The following is a 24,710-nucleotide window of genomic DNA, read 5'->3' on the forward strand; positions in this document are numbered from 1 at the left end:
CGTGGACAGTGTTCAACCAGAAAACAAACAAACAAAAATATATATATGTGGCTTTGAGAAGGCAGGCGGGCAGATGTTAACAGAATTGGTGTTGTACAAAACAAGGATGACAGAAAAGTGAGGATGGTTTTATAGCTGGATAGGTAAAAGGGTAATTTCTTAAGCAAAGATGTATTACGGAGCAAATACTTCTCACGTTTTCTCTGACTGCACAGTTCAAAGATTCAACTATACATTTTACCTAACAGTTTTGAAATACTATAAAGCCTTATTCCATTCTAATGTGTGATGGTTGAAGTCAAAAGACTTCAACCTTCTCAGCCTTTCAGACTAGCAATTTATAGCCATAATTCAAAGTGATTCTGGTAGTAATTTTCATTCTAGCAGAAAATTTTCATTAATCCAAGAGTGAAACAGGAGCCGTATTTGCTGGCCATGTTTTATTTGTCCTTTTTCTTCAAACAGGATAACCGAAGATACAGACAGTATTCAATAAAACAAAATAGATGAAACAAATTCTAAGAGACTGTGATGCCACATGCTACGTTTAACCTAATTTTATTCATGCTTGCCTTGGGATGGGGAATAGATCATTCAGTAAAAACATACAGTAAAAACAAAATGTCTTATCATGTACAACTTTTGAACTACAATAATGATGTACCTTAATTACTTCCATGCACACAAGTCTAACATTCGTTTTTTTTTTTTAAAATAAACACAATTAAGACTTCTAGGAGCATTTTATAATAAAGTAATTCCTAATTTTTCTTTGTAGATAGATCAAGCACCTCCAAAATACAAATTCCTATACACAGTGAGCACGTTACTTAAAATGAACACTTTAAGTAAATTAAGTACGTGGACAGCCTTAGGATAAGCTGACATTATAGATTCAGCTAAGTAGGCAACGAACCATAGTGCCAAATGGAAAAAGTGTATTTGCAAATAAATTTTAAAAACTAAGTTAATTTTTATAATTAAATACAGAAAATATACTGATTTGCTAAAATAAATAAGATGTGATGTATTAACACTTCACTATAAAGAATGCATATCAGAACATTTATAAACAGTGAATGAGTTTTATTAAGAATAGTTTACTACAATAAACGCTGGCTAAATAGAAGTGCATTTTGTGAAGCACTATGGGTGGTATATGTTTTGCCACATACTCTTGTTACCTTGAGGTAGATAACACATGTGTACCAAATTCGGCATTCATTTTCAGTTGCTGCTGGTATCATGTGTTTTAAGAAATGTGTACAGTATGAAAAACTTGAAAATACTCATGAATGAAAAATGTCTTAGGAAAAAAATAGCTATTTTCATGCAATTATGTACAGTCTCACTGTGTAAATTTCAAGGCAAGGTTTGTTTCCTGTAAAACAAATCATTGTTCTATGAGAGAATGTTCTTTACTTGTCTTAGTGCATTTCTTTTCTCCTCCTGCATTATTTTGCTCTAGTCTTTATTTCTGTGTGCAAATGACATGCCAGTTAAAATGAAAACTCTCACATGTAGAAAAAGAAAGTCTGGATTTTAAAAACCAAGGAACTCATAAAATCCTTACTAAATGACACCATCTGATTCAAGTAAAAAATGACTTAAACACTAGTAATAAAAAAAGACAAAACACATTTCATGAATACAAAGACAAATGTCTGCTGAGTGTTTTAGTTCAGATGTTTCAGAATGCTGCTGTATGTTTTATGAGGAATTTGAGGGGAAGATTTCATAGCAGAAGGTGTTAATGTGGCCTGTAGTGACTTAAGTGGTGACCCAACTGGACTGTGAAACTGCGGGATGCCTATGGACTCGAGCTGCTTGTTAAAGAGGAACTCCCCACTGTTGTTCAGAAATCCTGCCTCATGTCCTCTCTCCCCAAGCTTCCCATCCTCTACTGGCTCAGTTTCTAGCATTTCAGTATCTTCTTTCCTGCTAAAGAACTTGTCCAAGTAACTAGTGTAAGTGTTTTCCTTCTCAACTTGTTCATCCTTCCTTACCTCACAAAACTGACTGATGAAAAAACAGTCCTCCCCACCACTCACAAACTGGCTGTCCCAAGAAGATTGGTACAAGGCTTCTAATTGAGCCAGATTTGCCATTCCTTTTTCCTGTTTTTCTTGGCTTACTGACTTTGATATCAAACTTTTCAATTCTAGTTGGGACACTGAGCTATTCAAGTCATTTAATTTATCAACAACATCAGTAGGCTCATGTTGGGAACTAAGTTGAATAGTTCCTGCAATAAAGGAATCAAAATCAAATCCCTGATTCTTTTCCCTTTCTTTTCCAGCCAGTTGCTGTGATGCTTCCTCTAGCGCTATCTGGGCTTTAACCAATCCATTCCTTTCACATTTTGATTTGCCTTTCTTATCAGATTTTTCTTTGCTTTGTTCTTTCCAATTGGAAAGATCTATAATAAGCTTGGGTTCATAGTAATGGTTAACTTCACTCTCTCTCCAAACTAAGTTATCCAAATATGATGACGACCTCGTTTTGTAGTTACAAGTATGGCTACACTCCAGATCACAATATTTGTTTTCATGATGATCTGAGTATTGCCAACAAGGCTCAGTAGAGTAACTGGTATCAAAAGCAGGATCCTCTAGATACTTTTCCCGATCTCCATCCAAATATTTTCGGGGATCAACTTGTACTTCTTCTTCATCAGTGACATCGGACAGAGCTCTTGGATCAAGCTGAACCTCATCAATATCAAAGTTGTTATGTATAGGCCAATCATGCTCTGAAAACTGACAATCATGATACCTGAAAAAAATCAATACACTAGTGTTATTCCACGTATATGATTTCATTTTCAAATTCACCGAGTACCTTTTATGTGACAGCACTGTGCTAGGTCTATGAGGGGATAATTATAGGAGAATAAAGTCATATGCCTGCCTTGCCCTACCAGAACTTAGTCTTGATAGGTAAGCTCTGTTAACATATTTGGTAATTGCCAATGAAGTATGTAACTTCATGAGGAACTGAGTCTTCCATTCTGAAATAAGACCAATTCTCATTTATTTCCAATTTGTTTTCTGTCCACCAGTTTCATGCAAACGAAAGACTTCATGGCCACAAAATGCAGATCTCGAATCTCAATCAGGTACCTTACAAATGTTTACAGTAAGGGCAACTAGAAGAGGTTTGCTGGAAAACTCATCACCATGAATAGCAAAAAATCTCCCTGTGTACATGTGTTACTGAATGTGCTATCCTATTACTGACATGCACAACCATTGAGGGAAAAGAAAAGAGATTAGATGACTTAGCTAGGTATAACAGAAAATGCAGGCCAGGTACAGTGGCTCATGCCTGCAATTCTAGCACTTCAGAGGTGGGCAGACCACTTGAGGTCAGGAGTTTGAGACCAGCGTGGCCAACATGGTGAAACCCCATCTCTACTAAAAATACAAAAATTAGTTGAACATGGTGGCGGATGCCTGTAGTCCCAGCTACCAGGGAGGCTGAGGCAGGAGAATTGCTTCAACTCAGGAGGTTACAGCGAACAGAGAGATGGCGCCATTGCACTCCAGCCTGGGCAACAGAGTGAGACTCCATCTCAAAAAAGCAAAGAACCATATTTAGGGGGGTAGAAATGGACACATGCAGAGAAAAAATAGTTTGCAGATTTGTGTAAACATACCATACCAATACCTCAATATTTGAGGAGGAGGAAAAAAACTTCTTCTTAAGATTGTCATTAGTGGTTCCCAAACCTGGCCATACATCAAAATCACCTGATGACTCTATAAGCTACCATCCTACTCTGAAGCAGAATTATATCTAAACTTTCCCAGAAATGCATTTATTTATTTATTTGAGACAGAGTCTTGCTCTGTTGCCCAGGCTGGAGTGCAGTGGCGCAATCTCAGCTCACTGCAACTGCCGCCTCCTAGATTCAAGTGATTCTCCTGCCTCAGCCTCCTGAGTAGCTGGGACTACAAGCGCCTGCCGCCAAGCCTGGCTAACTTTTGTATTTTCAGTAGAGACGGGGTTTCACCATGTTAGCCAGGCTGGTCTCGAACTACTGACTGCAGGTAATTGGGCCGCCTCGGCCTCACAAAGTGCTGGGATTACAGGCATGAGCCACCACGCCCAGCCAAACTTCCCTAGAAATCCAATTTTTTACTTTATGAAACATCAAATTATACACTAATGTTTAGACTTCAAAAAGTCCCTTTTACTGAACCTCTGTTAAGTGTCCCCAAATTAATTTTGTCATTAGGAAAACAGATTCAAATACTGGCTGAGTACGGTGGCTCAAGCCCATAATTTCAGCACTGTGGGAGGCCAAGGCAGGCAGATCACCTGAGGTCAGGAGTTCGAGACCAGCCTGGCCAACATAAAACCCCACCTCTACTAAAAATCAGCCGGGTGCCTGTAATCCCAGCTACTCGGGAGGCTGGAGCAGGATAGTGAGCCAAGATTGCGTCACTGCACTCCAGCCTGGATGAGATTCCATCTCAAAAAAACAAAAAACAAAAAAAAAAAACTGCATCTAACATTAGTTGAAAATAATTTTTATCTTAAGATGTAACTACCACTGAGACACTGGAGATACTTTATTGGATATGATTGAGTCTTGTCATCTAACATCTTAAATTGTTCTGATAAATTGTTCTGACATTCATAAAATGATTCACTTCCAACCTTCACAGTTTAAGGACTTTATAATTTTATTTACTAAATATGCCTTAATGACTTTGAAAATGTTTCAAAGTAGCATTTAACTTTTCCCATCATGTATCATCTAACCAGTAATTATTAAATATTTAAATTAACGGCTATTTAAGGATCATTACTAAATTTTTGAGATAGAGTCTCGCTCTAGGCCGGGTGTGGTGGCTCAACCCTGTAATCCCAGCACTTTGGGAGGCTGAGGCGGGTGGATCACAAGGTCAGGAGATCCAGACCATCCTAGCTAACACGGTGAAACCCCGTCTCTACTAAAAATACAAAAAAAAAAAAAACTAGCTGGGCGTGGTGGTGGGTAGCTGTAGTCCCAGCTACTCAGGAGGCTAAGACAGGAGAACGGCGTGAACCTGGGAGACAGAGCTTGCAGTGAGCTGAGATCCCGCCACCGCATTCCACCCTGGGTGACAGTGCAAGACTCTGTCTCAAAAAAAAAAAAATAGAGATGGAGTCTTGCTCTATTGCCCAGACTGGAATGGAGTGGTATGATCTCGGCAGCCTCTACCTCCTGGGTTCCAGTGATTTTTCTGCCTCAGCCTCCCAAGTAGCTAGGACTACAGGCACCCCCGCCCGCCACCACACCTAATTTTTGTATTTTTACATTACTAAATTTTTAAGACTTCTACATTGTCTTATACATAATATTAAAAAACTCATTACATACAGTCCACTGAAAGTTCAGTAAATACTCGTTTTTCTAATTTAGGATCACTTTACCTTTCCCAGTTATAAATGTGACTGTGAGTTTCATCCATAAGCAAAATATCATCAACTTCATCTTCAATATGAAAAGGATGGCTTGAAATTGGCTCATCCATTGGAAAAGAATATATGCTCATGTAAGGATGGGAGAGCGCTTCTTCTGCTGTTAACCGATCCATGGGGCTAAATGTCAAAATTTGTTCCAGGAAATCCAGTGCTGCAAAAGAAAAGGTAAAAGTTTTTGAGAAAAGAACTGCTCACCTTTAGAAAAACAGCAAATGTTGATCTCATTTATTTAAATGACTAGCTAAGTGATTCCCTTAGCACTTCATACTACACAATAGGAAATGAGCATCTTAATTATACTAACAGGTCCCCATCTTATAAAGGGGAAAAATGGACTACACAATTAAAAAGTTAATTTGTCAGAAATAAAACTCTGGTTTTATTTAGGACTCTGGTTAACCACAAACCCAATTCTTAAAATAAAACAGGCTAGTAGGCCTTCCTTAGCTCCTCACGCGGCCTGAAAGCTGTATTTACATCAGCCACACACTTCAATGCCTTATGATACCGACCTTCAACCCTGGATCATCACCACCATCTACTCTCTGGCCACACACAACTGATGAACACTAGCTGCAATATCCCCTATCTGGCTCATTACAAATTCATACTGAACAATTTCATTGTGACCTTTGCTATCGGGCCTTCTCTTTATACTCCAGTCTTCTTTATCATTCTCAACAGATAAACCCACTTCATATTTGTCTCAATCCTTACACTTCCTCACTATGGTCACTCACACATCCTCTTATCCTTGCCTTCTAAGTGAGAAAGATGGCCTTTCTCTCTCAAGCCAACCTGTACTCTAGAAAGAACCCATTCTTTTCTTTAAAAAGAGAATTTTAAGACACAGGGTCTTTGCTGGAGTACAATGGCATGATCACAGCTCATTGTAGCCTTGAACTCCTGGGCTCAAGGGATCTTCCTGCCTCAGCCTCCCGAGCAGCCAGGACTACAGGAATGCTACAATGGTGCTGAAGCATGCTAAGATAGAGCAATGTATGCTAAACCACAGAAAGGGAGGATGAAAGGTAAGTATCAAGGGAAATTAACCAGAGTAGGGCTCCTAGGAGTCTTATAGGTTCACTCAGATGTACTTAATCCTGTTTGCTTTTTTCCTTCAAAGATCATAAAGAGAGTGTGGGGTGAGAACATGTATTCTTTTTACCAAGTTGCCACTGCCCTGGAATGTGCTCTGTCCCAAAATAAAACTCCACTGTTAAGAAGAAAGTAGTATGGAGCATATAATTGATAAATCTTTAGCCTCAAAAACTCCATCCACTCTGCGTTCACTTGCTTGCAAGCACAGTGCTGCCACGTGACCAAGGATCTTTGCTCAATGGTTAATCCCAGTCACTGGCCAAATATTCAGTTTAGTTCCAAGATTAAAACCCGGTCCCCACCCTAAGGAGGGTATGAAAAAGATTCAAATAGCATTATACAGCAAGGTTACAAATGCTTCAACAGCACCATCCTCTTGATGAGACTCAGCAAAAAATGACAACGACTCTTAAGTGGATCCAGGTTATGGCTGAGCACAGTGTCTCCACCTGGCTGAGCAGAGCCACACCTGCAGAGGGTACGCAGACACCCACCCTGTTCCCCACTCCACCTCCCAATTCGCAATTACTAGTTTGCATTTTAAAAGTGCTCCTAGGGGCCGGGCGCGGTGGCTCAAGCCTGTAATCCCAGCACTTTGGGAGGCCGAGACAGGTGGATCACGAGATCGAGACCATCCTGGTCTACACGGTGAAACCCCGTCTCTACTAAAAATACAAAAAACTAGCCGGGCGAGATGGCGGGCGCCTGTAGTCCCAGCTACTCGGGAGGCTGAGGCAGGAGAATGGCGTGAACCCAGGAGGCGGAGCTTGTAGTGAGCCGAGATGGCACCACTGCACTCCAGCCTGGGCGACAGAGCGAGACTCCGTCTCAAAAAAAATAAATAAATAAATAAATAAAAGTGCTCCTTGGCCAGGTGTGGTGGTTTACACCTGTAACACTACCACTTTCAGAGGCTGAGGCGGAAGGAATGCTCGAGCTCAGGAGCTCAAGACCAGCCCGGGCAACACAGTTAAGATCCTGTCTCTATTTTTCAATAAAAAATAAAGTGTTCTCACAGAGGACTTATTTAGTTCTGAACAGGGATGTTGTGACAGTGGCTACGGGGTTACGAGAAAGGGAGCTAGCAATGGAATTTGTGAAGACAGACGCAAAGACTGGTTAAGAACGTAGAACTACTGAAAAGCCTGCAAAACCTGCTGAAATGAAAGACAGCAGCTTTCCTTCTATCCAGGCATTTACAGGAGTTACAAGTATATCTGAGGAAAAAAATGCCATCATGATTTTGCCCCCAGTGCCTACATTCAAAATACTTGCTACTTGCTCTGGAAAGTGATTCAGAGGAACAAAAAAACAGATCGTAGCCTAAGCACCAGGACAAAAAAAAAGGGGAGATGAGAGTCGAAGTTTTAGGTACACCTTAAGTATAAAAAGACTATTTGGGAGAAAGTCCCATATCTAAAGATAAAACGTTCCGGCTCCCCTACACAGATTTCTACTTCACACACAGGCATTCATGTGAGGGTTACTCTCGTGTCACAATACCTTCTCGACTAATTCCTGGAAGCAGCTGAGTTAAAGGTTTGTGTGGCTCAGTCATGTCATTTCTAATGTAAACTGGAATTACGCTGAGAAGCTCCTGACGATCTTCCTCATGTACAACAGGAATAGATTCTAAAATCAGCTGCATCTGTTCAAGTTCATGTGCACCTGAGGTACAAAACAAAACAAAAAAACACTAAATACAACACATTCTTCAATGTTTACTTATTTCATAATAAACATACTAATTTAAATATTATAATGACCAGTGGGGGGAAGTTTGAATTGAATCATCAGGTTTCACTGCTTTGACTATCACCAATCTACTTATCTATTTCCATTTCTGCTCACTGATATATTTAGTTTTAGCTGCTTTGTTTCCACAGGGAACTGACTCTAAGTTTGGTCTCATATTAAGGTTATCACAGACTAGTGAAAAAAAAAGCAACTGAGATTTAAGAGATCTAGATTCTGGTCTTAACTGTGCCACTAATTAACTGGCTATAACTTCAGAGACAACAGCTAACATCTCTAGGACTTAATTTCACCATCAGTGAAATGAAGGGTTGGACTAGACTTTTAAGATGAGAAGCTTTACAGTTCTTTGTTAGGGCTCAGTATTTCTAGGCTGTTAGGCAATTGAAGAAATAAAGGGGGAAACTAGGCTAAATAGGTGACTTTTAAAAACTCCATTTGCTGTACTCCAGTATGGATGACAGAGTGAGACCCTGTCTCAAAAACAATAAAAATTCCACTTGCCTTTCCTTTAATGTCTATAAATGCATTGAACATTCAAAATTTTTTTTAGTTCCTACTATCAGCAGGACACTTGAGAATACAGTTGTGAAACAAAACAGACCAAGTCCCTGCCTTCATGGATCTTACGGTGACATATGCTATAAGGAAAAAGAGTAAGCTAAGGGTGATAGGACTGTTGGGAAGAATAGGGTGGTTAATACTTAAAAAAAAAAAAAAAAAAGTGAAGAGTTGGAGACCAGCCTGGCCAACATGGTAAAACCTCATCTCTACTAAAAATACAAAAATTAGCCAGGCATGGCGCATGCCTGTAGTGCTCCTAGTGCTCCTAGTCACCGTGTAGACCAGGATGGTCTCGATCTCCTGATCTCGTGATCCACCTGTCTCGGCCTCCCAAAGTGCTGGGATGACAGGCTTGAGCCACCGCGCCCGGCCCCTAGGAGCACTTTTAAAATGCAACTCAGCTACTTGGGAGCCTGAAGCACAAGAATTGCTTGAACCCTGGAGGAAGTTGCAGTAAGCCAAGATCATGTCACTGCACTCTAGCCTGGGCAACAGAATGAGACTTGGTTTTTGTTTTGTTTTGAGACAAAGGCAAGCCTCACTAAGAAGTGGAAAATTAAGGAAGTGGGGAATACACCAAACATTCATATGGAAGAAAGAAAGGAGTTCTAGGAAGATGGAGAGAAGCCCAGAGGAGACAGGCAGGTTGGTATGTCCAAGAAACAACAATTAGATAAGCCTAGCAAAAGCAGAGTAGCTTGGAGCACATAGGTGGAGATGAAGTCAGAGTGGTACTAGAACAAAGGGTCAGCTTTACTCTGAGTTGGAAGGAAAGCCATCATACAGTTTGAGCAGAGATACGACATGATCTACCTTATCTTTCCACAGGACCACTCTGGCTGTGATGTGGTAACTAAAGACAGCACATACTGAAGCAGGAAAGAGAAGGTCCTTCTAACAGGAGAGACATAACGGCCGACTGGACTGGGGGAGGGATAGTAAGAGTGATAATAACAAGCTGTTAAGAGTCTGGATATGGTTTGAAGAAAGAGCCCACAGATCTGTGCTAACAGACTAACAAGTGAAGGACAGTGACAAGATTCTTGTCTAAGCAACTGAAAAATGGAGGTACTGGTTTGCTAACATGAGGAAGATAGTAAAAACAAAGTATGAGGAAGAAATATCAGAGGCCCAGTTCTGGATAGGTTAACTTTTGTTATTAGACATTTGAGTGGAGATATTGAGTTAAGGAACCTGGAATTCAGACAAGAGGTCAGGGCTGAAGATATACATTCAAGAGTCATCATCAGATATAGATAATTCTTAAAGGAATGAAAAAGAATGAGATTACCCAGGGACTAAGTGAAACTAGAGGAGCAGGGAGTCCAAGGACTGAATCTGGGATACTTCCAACATGAGGCGAAAGAGAAGAACTGGCAAGGGTGACTGGAAAGAGGCCAGGGAAGAACTGAAGAGTGGCATGCCCAAAGACAGCTGAAAAAGCACCTGAAGAGGGGAAGATCAACTGTAACAAATGCTGAAGATGGTTCAAAATGAGGACTTAGAATTGATAAGAGATTTAGCATTATGGAGATCACTGGTGACCTCGATGAGAGTGGTTTTTGGTGGAGGACCAAGCCTGATTGGACAGGGTGAAAGACGGAATGTAAGCAGAGGAATTAAGAAGGAATTAAGCAAGGATGCACACATCTTTTGAGAAGTTTTACATTCAAAGAGTACAGTAGTGGCCGGGTGCGGTGGCTCAACCCTGTAATCCCAGCACTTTGGGAGGCCGAGACGGGCGGATCACGAGGTCAGGAGATCAAGACCATCCTGGCTAACACGGTGAAACCCCGCCTCTACTAAAAAATACAAAAAAACTAGCCAGGCGAGGTGGCGGGTGCCTGTAGTCCCAGCTACTCGGGAGGCTGAGGCAGGAGAATGGCGTGAACCCGGGAGGCAGAGCTTGCAGTGAGCTGAGATCTGGCCACTGCACTCCAGCCTGGGCGACAGAGCGAGACTCCGTCTCCAAAAAAAAAAAACACACACACACACACACACAACTAAGTTAAAGCTGGGCCCAACCACAAAGAATCGCAAGAGATAATCACACCAAAGGGATGCCCACCAATTTAAAAAAAAAAAAAAAATACAGTAGTATGTGGCAGTAGCTGAGGGACTGCTGCGGGGTGAGGACAGAGATTCTCTTGTAAGACTGGAAAAGTTCTATCAATGTTTGAATGAATACTGATAAAAACGATCCAGCAGAAGGGGTAAAGTGAAGATGCGAGGAATAGAAGTGCTAAGCAGGAAAGAGGGAAAACATCTATTGCCCAAGTAGAAGTGTTAACCTGGGAACCTGGGACAAGAACACCTACAGAGAGACAATCTGTACACACAAGAGAAATGCACCAAAAAATAAGACTATAACACTTTCTACAGGCTAAAAATACACTGATTTCCAATGAATGCTTGGTCCTTACCTTTTGTTGCTGTGTTCATTTGCAACTTATACCTAATAACCACTCAGCTCTCCCTTCATGTTTTTATCGAATGGTTCACTGACAAAAATCAGTGAAGCATCTGGCAACTAGAAAAAAACTACAACCTAGATCTTTCTGATCATTTCACAAACTATTCCTATTAAATGTAAAAACTATGCTACTTAAAGAGTTTTAAAACAAATCCAATTATTTTTATTCCTATACTTAATGTCTGAATGTGCACTGAACGTTTAAAAACAAACATTTCAAAATACACAAATACAGCTGAGAGCAGTGGTTCACACCTGTAATCCCAGCACTTTGGAAGGCCGAGGCAGGTGGATCACCTGAGCAGGAGTTCAAGACCAGCCTGACCAATATGGTGAAATCCTGTCTCTACTAAAATTTCAAAACATAGCTGGGCACGGGGGCGTGCACCTGTAGTCCCAGCTACTCGGGAGGCTGAGGCAGGAGAATCCCTTGAACCTGGGAGGAGGAGTTAGCTGAGCTCACGTAAGCGCACTCCAGTCTAGTGTGACAGAGCGAGACTCCCGAGACTCCCTCTCAAAAAAAAAAAAAAAAAACCACAAAAAAAACCTTTGTATAATCCATGCAGCAGCAGTAGGCACTGACCTCATTTCTATGACTTGGAGCATGACCAAATGATTTTTCATTATATAGACTTAAATTTGTTTTTGTTCTGAGACAAAGTCTTGCTCTGTTGCACAGGCTGGAGTAAGTGGCATGATCACAGCTCACTGTAGCCTTGACCTGCCAGGCTGAAGCAATCCTCTCACCTAAGCCCCTTGAAGAGCTGGGACCACATGTGTGTGCCACCATGCCCAGCTACATTTTTGTTTTTTTGTCGAGACAGGGTCTCACTATGTTGCCCAGGCTAGTCTCGAACTCCTGGGCTCAACTGATCCTCTGGTCTCAGCCTCCAAAAGTGCTGGGATTACATGTATGAGCCACCATACCTGGCTTGTTTTTCTGACTCGTTACTGTGGTGGCTTTAAAATGTGTCCACCTGGCGGGGCACAGTGGCTCCTGCCTGTAATCCCAGCACTGTGGGGGGCCAATGCAGGCAGATCACCTGAGGTCAGGAGTTTGAGACCAGCCAGGCCAAAAGGGTAAAAAAAAGTTAGCTGGGTGTGATGGCAGACACCTGTAATCCCAGCTACTTAAGAGGCTGAGGCAGGAGAGTCGTTTACAACCTGGGAGGTGGAGGTTGCAGTGAGCCAAGATCGCACCTTGTACTCTAGCCTGGGCGACAAGAGCAAGACTCCATCTCGAAAAAAAAAACAATAATTTTATATATATACACACACACACACACACATACACATATGTACATACATATATATATGTGTGTGTGTGTGTGTGTGTATCCACTTAATCCTTGTTCATTCGAGAAGGTAAAAAATGAAAAAACGGTCCAAAAATTCTTTTGATACTCCTCCCTTTAAAGGGTGGAACTGAACTCTGCTCCCACTGATCATGAAGTGTACTTAGTGACTCACTTCTAACACATAAAATAAAGCTAAAGTTGACAGTATGTAACTTTTGAGACTTGGTCACAAAAAGATACTTTACATGTGTGGTCAACTGATTTTTGATGACAGTGTCAAGATAATTCAATGGGGAAAGAATCTTTTCAATAAATGGTGCCAGGACAAACGGACGTCCACATGCAAAAGAATGTGTAAGAGTTAATCCCCCTTTTTCTTCCCCCCGCCACCGAATACAGAGTCTTGCTCTGTTGTCCAGGCTGGAGTGCAGTGGCACGATCTCGGCTCACTGCAGCCTCTGCCTCCCAGGTTCAAGCGATTCTCCTGCCTCAGCCTCCCGAGTAGCTGGGATTACAGGTGCGCACCACTATGCCCAGCTAATTTTTGTATTTTTAGTAGAGACAGGGTTTCACCACGTTGGCCAGGGTGTTCTCGAACTCCTGACCTCAGGTGATCCACTCTCCTCTGCATCCCAAAGTGCTAGGATTACAGGTGTGAGCCACCGCACCCAGCTGTAAAAGTTAATCCTATAAAACTCTCAGAAGACAACACAGGAGAAAACAACCACGACCTTGGGTCAGGCAATTATTCCTCAGATATGACACCAAAAGCAAAAGGGACAAAAGAAAAAGATAATTGAACTTCAGAATTAGAATCTTGTTTCAGGCCTGGCACAGTGGCTCACGCCTGTAATCCCAGCACTTTGGGAGGCCGAGGCAAGTGGATCATGAGGTCAGGAGTTCGAGACCAGCCTGACCAACATGGTGAAACCCCGTCTCTACTAAAAATACAAAGATCAGCTGGGCATGGTGATGCGTGCCTGTGATGCCAGCTACTCAGGAGGCTGAGGGAGTAGAATCGCTTAAACCCAAGAGGGAGAGGCTGCAGTGAGCCAAGATTGTGCCACTGTACTACAGCCTGGGCGAGTGCGCAAGACTCTGTCTCAAAAAACAAAAAAACAAAAAAAAAAACTTGTTTCAAAAGACACTATCAAGAAAGGAAAGGAAACTGCAGAATAGAAGAAAAACATGTAAATCACAAAAGATTTATATTCAGAATTATGTAAAGAATTCTTACAACAATAAAAAGACAACCCAATTTAAAAAATAGGCAATAGATCTGTACAGACATTCAACATCCATTAGTAGGGAAATGCAAATCAAAACCTCAGTGAGGCCTGGTGCAATGGGCTCCTGCCTGTAATCCCTGCACTTTGAGAGGCCAAGGCGGGCAGATCACTTGAGGTTAGGAGTTTGGGACCAGCCTGGCCAACACTGTGAAACCCCATCTCTACTAAAAATACAAAAATTAAGTGGGCGTGGTGGTGCATGCCTTTGTAATCCCAGCCACTCGGGAGGCTGAAGGCAGGAGAACTGTTTGAACCTGGGAGGCGGAGGTTGCAGTGAGCCAAGATTGCACCACTGCACTACAGCCTGGACAACAAAGCGAGACTCCATCTCGAAAAAAGAAAAAACAAACCACAATGAGGTACTACTTCATACCTGATAGGATGGCTATACTCAAAAAGATAAAATTTAATTCTCCTGCACTGCTGGTGGGAATGTAAAATGGTACAGCTGTGCTGGGAAACTGTTCTTCAAAAAGTTACAGTTACCACACGACCCAGGAATTCCACTCCTAGGTATATATACCCAAGAGAATTGAAAACATTTTCACACAAAAACTTGTACACAAATATTCACAACAGCATAATTCATGATGAAGAAGTGGGAACCCAAATGTCCATCAACTGAGGAATGGATAAATAGCATGTGGTATATTCATAGAGCAGAATACTATTTGCCCATAAAAAGGAAAAAAGTACTAATATATGCCACTACATGGGTAAACCTCCAAAATATTGCTACATGAAAGAAGCCCGTCCCAAAGTCCAAATGTTATCTGAAACAACCAGAGTAGGCAAATCCATAGACACACAAAGTAGATTAGTGGATGCCAGGGGTTGGGGGAAAGAGGAAATGAGAAGTGACTGCTAATGGTCTGCAGGATCTTTTAGGAGCCAAGACAGTGTTCCAAAATTAGATTGTGTTATTTACAGAGTATATAACTCTGTAAATACACTAAAAAATATGGAACTGTATAATTTAAATAAATTGTATAGTATGTGAATTATATAACAACACAACTTTTTAAAATAAGATATACTGGCTATCTCCTTGCTGTCTTTTGGATCATTAGTTCTAGAGGAAGCCAGCCACCATATTATGAAGACACTCAAGCAGTCCTATGGAGATGCCCACATGGTGAGGAACCGAAGCCTCTTGGTAACTGTCATGTAAGTAAGCTATCTAGAAGTGGATCCTCCTGCCTTGGTCAAGCCTTCAGGTAACTGCTGCCCTTACCAACATCCTGACTGAGAAAACCTGAGCTAGAACCACCTAGCTAAAGCACTCCCACATTCTGACACACAGAAACTGTAAAACGATAATAAATGTTTGTTGTTTAAGCTACTAAGTTTTGGAGTAATTTGTGACACTGCAACAAACAATACAGAATTGTTTATATATACTGGAAGGCACTTGATACCAGGAACATAACCTCTAATCACAGTATTGTTCCTAAGCAAAAATCAATCCATTTAATAATTTAGTTTCTAGGAATCCCTCCGAATTTCAATTTAGAAAACTATCATACATCTTAGCACTTTTTTTTTTTTTTTTTTTTTGAGACAGTCTCTGTTGCCCAGGCTGGAATGCAATGGCTTGATCCCGGCTCACTGCAACCTCCACTCCCAGGCTCAAGTGATTATCGTGCCTCACCCTCCCCAGAAGCTGGGATTACAGGCGTGCGCCACCATGCCTGGCTAATTTCTGTATTTTTAGTAGAGACGGGGTTTCACCATGTTGGCCAGGCTGGTCTTGAACTCCTTACCTCAAGTAATCTGCCCGCCGCGGCCTCCCAAAGTGCTGGGATTACAGGCGTGAGCCACTGTGCCCAGCCAGAAATTTTAGATAAATAGAAAAAAATTATAAAGGGCTGGCTGTTATATAAACTAAGTACTGGCATTAACATACTTAAAAGACATTTATGCATGCTGTCCTTTCTTCACCAGTGCTCTCCTATGTACACTAATCTTTCTTATGTAAATAGGCTCTGGCCTATTCCTTTCCTTCTGCTCTTAGCACAGTCTGGGGGTCGGGGGGGAACAACTCTAAAAATGGTATGTATAGAGGACAGGGTGCGGTGGCTCACGCCTGTAATCCCAGCACTTTGGGAGGCCAAGGCGGGCGGATCACAAGGTCAGAAGATAGAGACCATCCTGGCTAACACGGTGAAACCCCGTCTCCACTAAAAATACAAAAAAATTGCCGGGCATGGTGGCGGGCACCTGTAGTCCCAGCTACTTGGGAGGCTGAGGCAGGAGAATGGCGTGAACCTGGGAGGCGGAGCTTGCAATGAACCAAGATCGCGTCACTGCACTCCAGCCTGGGTGACAGAGCGAGACTCCATCTCAACAACCAAAAAAAGGGTATAGAGGGGGAAAAAGTAATCTCAAAACACAGAAAAAGGCCTTAATCACTATCACACCACTTCCCCAACTAAAAAATCTTCAGTACCCCTACTATTCCTTACTTTTCCATATGGAAAGTCCTCTGCCTACTTTCTAAATACTTTCTAGTATCTGAACCCATCTTAACTAGTCATGAATACGTTTATTATTATTTGACAACTTGCATGAATCTCAGATTCATGAATGAACCAGGATTGTACTTTTATTTATATGGGTACTCTTAAATAACACATTTTCTCTCTTCCCCAATTACAATTCTTCACTATTATGACTCCATAATGCCTTCCATTCCAGCAATCACTGATGTATAGCTTCTCCAAGTTTATAGCTCTAGTCTATACTAAATAATTTTATATAGATGTATGCTTTGCTTTATGACACAAGACATTTTTCATGGATTATTCATTTTTTCTCATCTTGACAAAGTCCTCTCTCACACACTTCTTTAGACTTCTAAATAGCACCAAACTTAACAAAAAATTACTTGTTTGGTTGTTTATAGGGGGAGGGGACCAAGAAAAATTTGTTGGATTTTCAACAATGGCTTAAAATTTTCACCAGGAAGTGATGATACTGACAGAATTATGCAACTCAAGTATCAACACAGATTACCAACAACTATCATGGGTCCACAAAATATGAAATTATATTTAAACACTAGAGTTCTGATAATTTATGAAGTGACCAATTTAGTGAATGTGAATAAGTTTTCTCAATTTTTGGAATAAAAACACCAATTTATCTGTTCATTTTAGTATTCCAGATCACAACTAATTATTTTAAATCTTATATGAATCTTGCTTCAGAGATAAATGCAAAATTACTTCTCTTTGGGAAACTTTTTTCCCCCACAAAATACTAACCTGCAAAAAGGGTTTTACCAGTCAGCATTTCAGCAAAGATGCAGCCTGCAGCCCACATGTCAATGGCTTTAGTATAATTATTAGGAGAAAGTAAAAGACGTGGAGATCTGTACCATTTAGTAACCAATCCTTCAGAAAGATGACCCTACAAAAGAAACAAAAAACTTTTTTTTTACTTTAGCTAAAGAACAGTACTTAAAACTTGATTAAAGAATCCTTAATCTGCCGAGCGCGGTAGCTCATGCCTGTAATCCCAGCATTTTGGGAAACCGAGCTGGGCAGATCACCTGAGGTCGGGAGTTCGAGGCCAGTATGACCAACATGGAGAAACCCTGTCTCTACTAAAAATACAAAATTAGCCAGGTGTGCTGGTGCATGCCTGTAATCCCAGTTACTTGGGAGGCTGAGCCATGAGAATTGCTTGAACCCGGGAGGCAGAGGTTGCGATGAGCCGAGATCGCGCCACTGCACTCCAGCCTGGGCAACAAGAGCGAAACTGTCTCAAAAAAAAAAGAAAGAAAAATCTTTAGTCTTTAACCCCAGCACTTCGGGAGGCCGAGGTGGGTGGATCGCTTGAGGCCAGGAGTTTGAGACCAGCCTGGGCAACATGGTAAAACCCCATCTCTACTAAAAATACAAAAATTAGCCTGGCATGGTAGCACACGCCTGTAGTCCCAGCTACTTGGGAGGCTGAGCTGGGAGGATCACTGAAGCGCAGGAGACAGAGGTTGGAGTGAGCCAAGAGCAAGACCCTGTTTAAAAAAAAAAAAAAAAAATTATGTAAAACTCTAGTTATAGTGTTAACTCTAGGCCGCACATTCAAAGTATTTTTCAGATGAGCTGGTTTCACTCAAAGTCTTGAGATAATCAAGGAGCAAGTATGCTTCAAGTCAGAACAGTAGGGAAGAGCACCAGAGGTGCTACTTATAAACCAATGTCAGCCTCCTTACTGACCTCTACTATAAATCCTATTCATAACCAATTTATTCAATTACTTTACAATTACAAAGCACCATACAAAATCTTATACATATATTGCCTTATTTCATCCTCAAAACTACCCTGAGAGATTGTGATGGTAGACATTAACTCCATTTTATAGGTGTGATGACCGAGAGATTAAGGGATCTGCTTCAAGTCATATAGCTAGTTAGATGTAGAAATGGAGTCAATTTTAGACAGTATAAGTCTTAGTTCAGTGCTCTATCCACAATACTTCACTGTGGATACAGTAAATACATAAAAAGGACACGGTCAGTATAACACTAATCTCTTTTCTTTTTTCTCTAGAAAAAAAAAAAAGTGTCTGTGTTGCCCAGGTTGGTCTCAAACACCTGGCCTCAAGTGATCCTCCTGCCTTCGCCTCCTAAAGCGTTGAGATTACAGGAAGGAGCCACTGCGCTCCCAGCCTAGAACTCATTTTCTACAAAATATCTTTTTTTTTTTTTTTTGAGATGGAGTTTCGCTCTTGTTGCCCAGGCTGCAGTGCAATGGTGCGATCTCAGCTCATTGCAACCTCTGCCTCCCGGATTCAGCCTGCCAAGTAGCTGGAATTACAGGCATGCAACACAAGGCACGGCTAATTCTGTATTTTTTGTAGAGATGGGGTTTCACCATGTTGTCAGGCTGGGCTCCAACTCCCAACCTCACATGATCCGCCTGCCTCAGCCTCCCAAAGTGCTGAGATTACTGGTGTGAGCCACTGCACCTGGCCCAAGTAAAAATACTTTAATATGGGTTGGGCGTGGTGGCGGGCGCCTGTAATCCCAGCTACTTGGGAGGCTGAGGCAGGAGAATTGCTTGAACCCAGGAGGCGGAGGTTGCAATGAGCTGAGATCACACTATTGCACTCCAGCCTGGGCAACAAGAGCAAAACTTGGTCTCAAAAAAAAAAAAAAAAAAAAATCTTAATGTGAAACAACACATATGAAGATTTGTCTTAGGCATGTACTGTGAAAAGCCAACAAAGCAGGGCTCCCAGGGGTTCTTTACAGCCAAAGCAGCTCCACTTTTCTATTTTAAACATCATGGTCCCACATAAGATTTCATTTCAAAACTAAAAGACCAAGGTTCAGCTTGAAAAATACTAAATTCTTGTATGAAGGCCATTTGCTATCTAAGAGGAAGCTGCTGTGAATCTTTTTGGCTATACTTACTACCAATTGTTTATGGGAATTTAGATTTCAAGCTAAATTTAGTTTAAACAAAGCAGAACTGAATAGTACAGTCTTAAAGGGACAAAAGAAGACATAAGTTTGGGTGTGCTGGCATGCACCTTTAGCATCAGCTATTCAAGAGGCTGAGGCCAGAGGATCACTTGAGCCCAGGAATTTGACGCCAGCCTGAGCAACACAGCAAGATCTTGTCTCTAAAAAAAAAGACAAGGCATGATGGTTCACACCTTTGTAATCCTAGCATTCTGGGAGGCTGAGGCAGGCAGATCACTGGAGGCTAGGAGTTCAAGACCACCCTGGCCAACATGGTGAAGCCCCGTCTCTACTAAAAATACAAACAAATTAGCTGGGCGTGATGGCACACACCTGTAATCCCAGCTATTTGGGAGGCTGAGATACAAGAATCACTTGAATCTAGGGGGTGAAGGTTGCAGTGAGCCAAGATGGCACCACTGCACTTCAGCCTTTATGACAGAGTGAAACTCTGTCTCAAAAACAAAAGACCTAAAAGTTGAAATAGTATCCCCTCTTACCACAATTCTGTCCCAAAGAAAGTATATTCCACTCTTAAATAACTAAGGGAGAATTTCATTTATAATAAATAACCATATACTTTAGAACTTCATTATAATAACCATATTTTTTTTAGAAATTTGTATTTAATTATCCCACTCCACCTTCATTTCAAACAGAGAGACTGTGAAAGATAGATTTGTATCAGAAAAAAGGCACTATGTAAAGTTTAATAAGATTAAAAATTCTGCCACAATATACAAAGAAAATGCAAGTACCTATTCCTGATTAAGCGTATCAGTTTAAAGGTCTGTCTCAGCTGGCTTTCTCTACATACCTTATGGGAATAATGAGGATCCATGATCCGTGCAAGACCAAAGTCACCTATCTTCAGCACCAAGTCTTCAGTATTAATGAAAAGATTAGCTGGTTTGAGATCTCTGTGCAGTACGTTTGCAGAGTGAATATACTTGAGCCCCCGTAGCAGCTGATACATGAACAGCCTGGCATGCTCTTCCAGTAAAGGGCCCTGCTCCAGCACATTAGCCAAATCTGTCTCCATGTACTCCTGAACAATGTAAACACTGTTCAGCTCCGTAAGAGAGCCCACATCGTCTGTTAATTGGCTTCCACTAGGACCAAGAATTTCAAACACTTTCACAATGTTATCATGGTCAAGTCTTCTAATAATTTTGATTTCACGTAGAGCATGTTTGACACTCTGGGGATCAGTAAGGACAATTTTTTTGATGGCTACTCTTTTGTCACAGTCATTGTCTACAGCAGAAAAAACCAAGCCATTGCCTCCACAACCCAATGGTTTTAAGTCCATATACCTAGAACCCAGATCAAAACCATGAATGTTCATGAGACTTTCAAATTTCTCTGCCATTTTGAAACCCTTACTATTGCCTTTTCCTTTCGAATTGAACTTGTGTAAACAAGGAAGAAAACTGGCATCAAAAGGAAAGATCTTTCAAAAAGGGAGAAGAAAAATAATTATGCTTCCACAGCAAGATGGTTTCTTGATGTTCATTGCATATGCCAAACAGGCCTGTTGAGTTCCCCTTAGATTTAAAGCTCAAAAAGCTCTACTCATATTGAGAATTAAAAAGATTGCAGTACTCATAGTTCAAGAAAGGGGCAGCAACTCTGCAGACATTTAAAGAAAACAAGAAACTTAAACGGAATGAAATGACATACTGTGCACTCAGATTACCGTGCTAAACGATTTAACATTTAACAAAAATGTGAATAAATATGCACACAACAGGCTTCTATGAACATTCTCCTCACAGTGCAGATACATTCAGTGTTGGACTGGTCCTGAGCAGCATCATTCTAAGGTGCTGGTAAGCACTATTTCCGTTTTGCTTCTTTTCTTCCTTTGTTGCTATATATTTATTTCAACAGGAAGCTCTGGCGGCTGTTGGTTAACAGAAGATGTCTTTTGTTAGTGATCAGGTGGCTCCAGCTCACCACAATCACAATCAAAGCTACCGTCCATCTTACTCTGATACAACCTGGGGGGATGAGAAAAAGAAGAGAGTCACCACTGCAGGAAATACCCTTTTCTTCATATTTGTAATATGACACAAACTGAGCATTTAGCAATAAAGTACTACTGCTACATTAAACTTGATGGTCATTAAGTGACAAATTACCCTTAATCAAAAATAGCTTACAAACTGTTATGAGCAATTCACACACATTGGCCCAGGCTCCAGATTTCACTACGCTAGATTCTTGGTAACACTTAGGCTCATTAGGTTGTACCATTTCTGAAATGCCAACAAGTATGGGAAGGTTCATAATATTTTTATAGAACTCGAGTTTTATGAGGGGTAAAACATTAGTAACATCTATCTAAAAGAATATATAAGAAGTCTGCAATGTGTTTGTTAAAGAGCATGTTTATTTATTAACTATGCCTATCAATATCCAATGAACAAAAATCTAACAGCACAAATAAGTATGTGAATAATGCTCTTCAATTTATAAAAGTAAACTTGAACAATGAATAATACCTATGAAAAGGTATTTAATGTGACTGATAGGAAAAGATTACCTTAAAAGAACATTTCAGATTGAAAAAACATGCTTCTCTGTTAATGTCAAGTCTGAGGGGTGTGGAAAAACAAACTTACACACAATAGTGGTTAGAGTTTAAATCAGTACAAGAACTTCAGAGCAATTTGGCAGAAACATATAAATGAATAAATAGCATACTCTATGACCCAGCCATTTTTCTTCACAGTAAACTCCCTAGAGAAATGCTCATTTTTTTTGGTAAAGAAAATTAGAAACAACCTAAACTTCATAAAATAGGAGAACAGATAAGTAGTTATATGCATGCAAAATAGTTTTTTTGTAAGTACATATGTATATTGCAAAAGGAAAAAAAAAGAGACAAATACCAAATTCATAATGATTACCTGGAAGTTATTAAGGAAAGAGACCAGAATCATTTCTCTGCATTTTAATGGGTTATTTATTTTAAAATAACAAGCATGGCAGATTACTAGACTCTTACAGAGCTGGCTGGTATGTATATAAAGGTTCGTTATATTGATCTCTGTTCGCTTAAAATATTTCGTACTTTAAAAAATATCCTCTAAAAGGGCAGGAAAAAAACAGCCTCAACTCCAGTAGATGGTTCCCTAGCCAGCCTGAAAAAAAATAAATGCAACTTGGTTCTTTCAGTTTCTTAATGGCCTAATCCTTGAATCGGCAGAGTACCCAGAGTACCAGATATAAGGCATTATGGAAAATAAGGTGGTCAGAATTCCCAACAAGTAAGACCAGACAATATTTGAGGCAGAAAGAATAAAGCCACCAATTTATTCATTTAATATATAAACATATATTGAGCAACTACTACATGCTAGGCAGGAGCAAACCTGATATGAGCAAAAGGATTCCGGCCCTCAGTAAACTCAACTCATTGTCCAGTAGGAGAAAGACAGCTTTAAGAAAAACTGATTACTTACTATCCTTCAGTTCTTTTAATAAATGAGAACGGGTCTTGTATCTGCTTAACATGAAGGACACTAATAGTAAAAGAGCTTTCTTTTACTGTAACAGATGGCTTCTCCTCTGCAAGTTTTTCTCTGCTTCTCAGAAATCAGCCCCCTAGCCCGCCAAAAAAAAAAAAAAAAAGTCCTAAAAATTCTGTAGCTTACCAGTCTATTTGTAATAAAACACTTAAAAAGTTTGTGAATAAACTTTTGAACTAAAAAAATATTTCAAGGCCGGACACGGTGGTTCACGCCTGTAATTCCAGCACTTTGAAAGGCCGAGGAGGGAGGATCATGAGGTCAGGAGTTCAAGACCAGCCTGGTCAATATGGTGAAACCCCATCTCTACTAAAAATACAAACAGTAGCCGGGCGTGGTGGCGCATGCCTGTAATCCCAGCTACTCCGGAGTAAGGCAGGATAACTGCTTGAACCAGGGAGGTAGAAGCTGCAGTGAGCTGAGATCATGCCATTGCACTCCAGCCTGGACGACAGAGTAAGACTCTGCCCCCCGCTCCCCCCGCAAAAAAATTCAAACAACTTAAGTCCAACATATCATTTGCCATTATCCAACTGAGCCATTAGTCTTGTCTTTGGTCTTTAGCCACTGGATTTTCAATGCTGTTATGTGATCTAGCCCATGGGATTGTGGAAATAAGTAATAAAAATACATTTTTGGGGCCAGGCGTGGTGGCTCACGCCTGTAATCCCAGCACTTTGGAAGGCCAAGGCAGGTGGATCTCCTGAGGTCGAGAGTTGGAGACCAGCCTGACCAACATGGAGAAACCCTGTCTCTACTAAAACTACAAAAACTAGCCCAGCGTGCTGATGAGTGCCTGTAACCCTAGCTACTTGGGAGGCTGAGGGCAGGAGAATCGCTAGAACCTGGGAGGTGGAGGTTGCAGTGAGGTGAGATCGCGCCACTGCACTCCAGCCTGGGCAACAGCAAGACTCTGTCTCAAAATAATAAATAAATAGAAATAAAAATAAATGTTTGTATTGGTAAAAGTTTCAGATTTTTAAAAAGGGCTTTGGCCGGGTGCGGTGGCTCAAGCCTGTAATCCCAGCACTTTGGGAGGCCGAGACGGGCGGATCACAAGGTCAGGAGATCGAGACCATCCTGCCTAACCTGGTGAAACCCCGTCTCTACTAAAAAATACAAAAAACTAGCCGGGCGAGGTGGCAGGCGCCTATAGTCCCAGCTACTCGGGAGGCTGAGGCAGGAGAATGGCGTAAACCCGGGAGGCGGAGCTCGCAGTGAGCTGAGATTTGGCCACTGCACACCCCAGCCTGGGCGACAGAGCGAGACTCCGTCTCAAAAAAAAAAAAAGGGGGGGGGCTTTAATACTGCGTCTCCCTCCCACCAAGGTTTTTCTGTTTGTACACATCTTGATTCTTCCTGCTCCCCCGGAAATACCCTAGGAAAACCAGTGTGTTCGTTTGTTTGTTTGTTTGAGACAGGGTATTGTTCTGTTACCCAAGCTGGAGTGTAGTGGCCTGATCACTGCTCACTGCAACCTCTGCCTTCTGGGCTCAAGCGATCCTCCCACCTCAGCCCCTCAAGTATTTGGGACTACAGGCAGGAGCCACCACACCAGGCTTTCTTTTTTTTTTTTTTTTAAAGTATATGTGCTGCTGAGGCAAGTAACACACACGGCTAATTTTTGTATTTTTTGTAGAGACAGGGTTTCACTATGTTTTGCAGGCTCATCAAGAAAACCAGTATTTCTCAAAGGCTCCACTATTTCCAAAATTTTACATCTCTAGTCTCTACCTGAAATAGAAT

The 24,710-nt window shown here is 41.2% G+C and overlaps 1 protein-coding gene across 1 annotated transcript in view; it reads right to left on the reverse strand.

Moving 5' to 3' along the window:
* Window positions 1–422: 422 nt before the first annotated feature.
* Window positions 423–24,710, reverse strand: part of MAPK6 (mitogen-activated protein kinase 6) — a 46,414-nt gene continuing 22,126 nt past the window's right edge. Inside the window, exons 2-6 of the mRNA XM_023227219.1 lie at window positions 20,246–21,431; window positions 17,222–17,366; window positions 8,080–8,244; window positions 5,425–5,626; window positions 423–2,775 (exon numbers count right to left, since the gene is read on the reverse strand). Coding sequence (XP_023082987.1) covers window positions 1,677–2,775; window positions 5,425–5,626; window positions 8,080–8,244; window positions 17,222–17,366; window positions 20,246–20,800 — 2,166 coding nt within the window. The 5' untranslated portion in view covers window positions 20,801–21,431 and the 3' untranslated portion in view covers window positions 423–1,676. The remainder of the gene's footprint in view (window positions 2,776–5,424; window positions 5,627–8,079; window positions 8,245–17,221; window positions 17,367–20,245; window positions 21,432–24,710) is intronic.

This window comes from Piliocolobus tephrosceles, chromosome 6, assembly GCF_002776525.5.
Source record: "Piliocolobus tephrosceles isolate RC106 chromosome 6, ASM277652v3, whole genome shotgun sequence".
NCBI classification, from domain to species: domain Eukaryota; kingdom Metazoa; phylum Chordata; class Mammalia; order Primates; family Cercopithecidae; genus Piliocolobus; species Piliocolobus tephrosceles.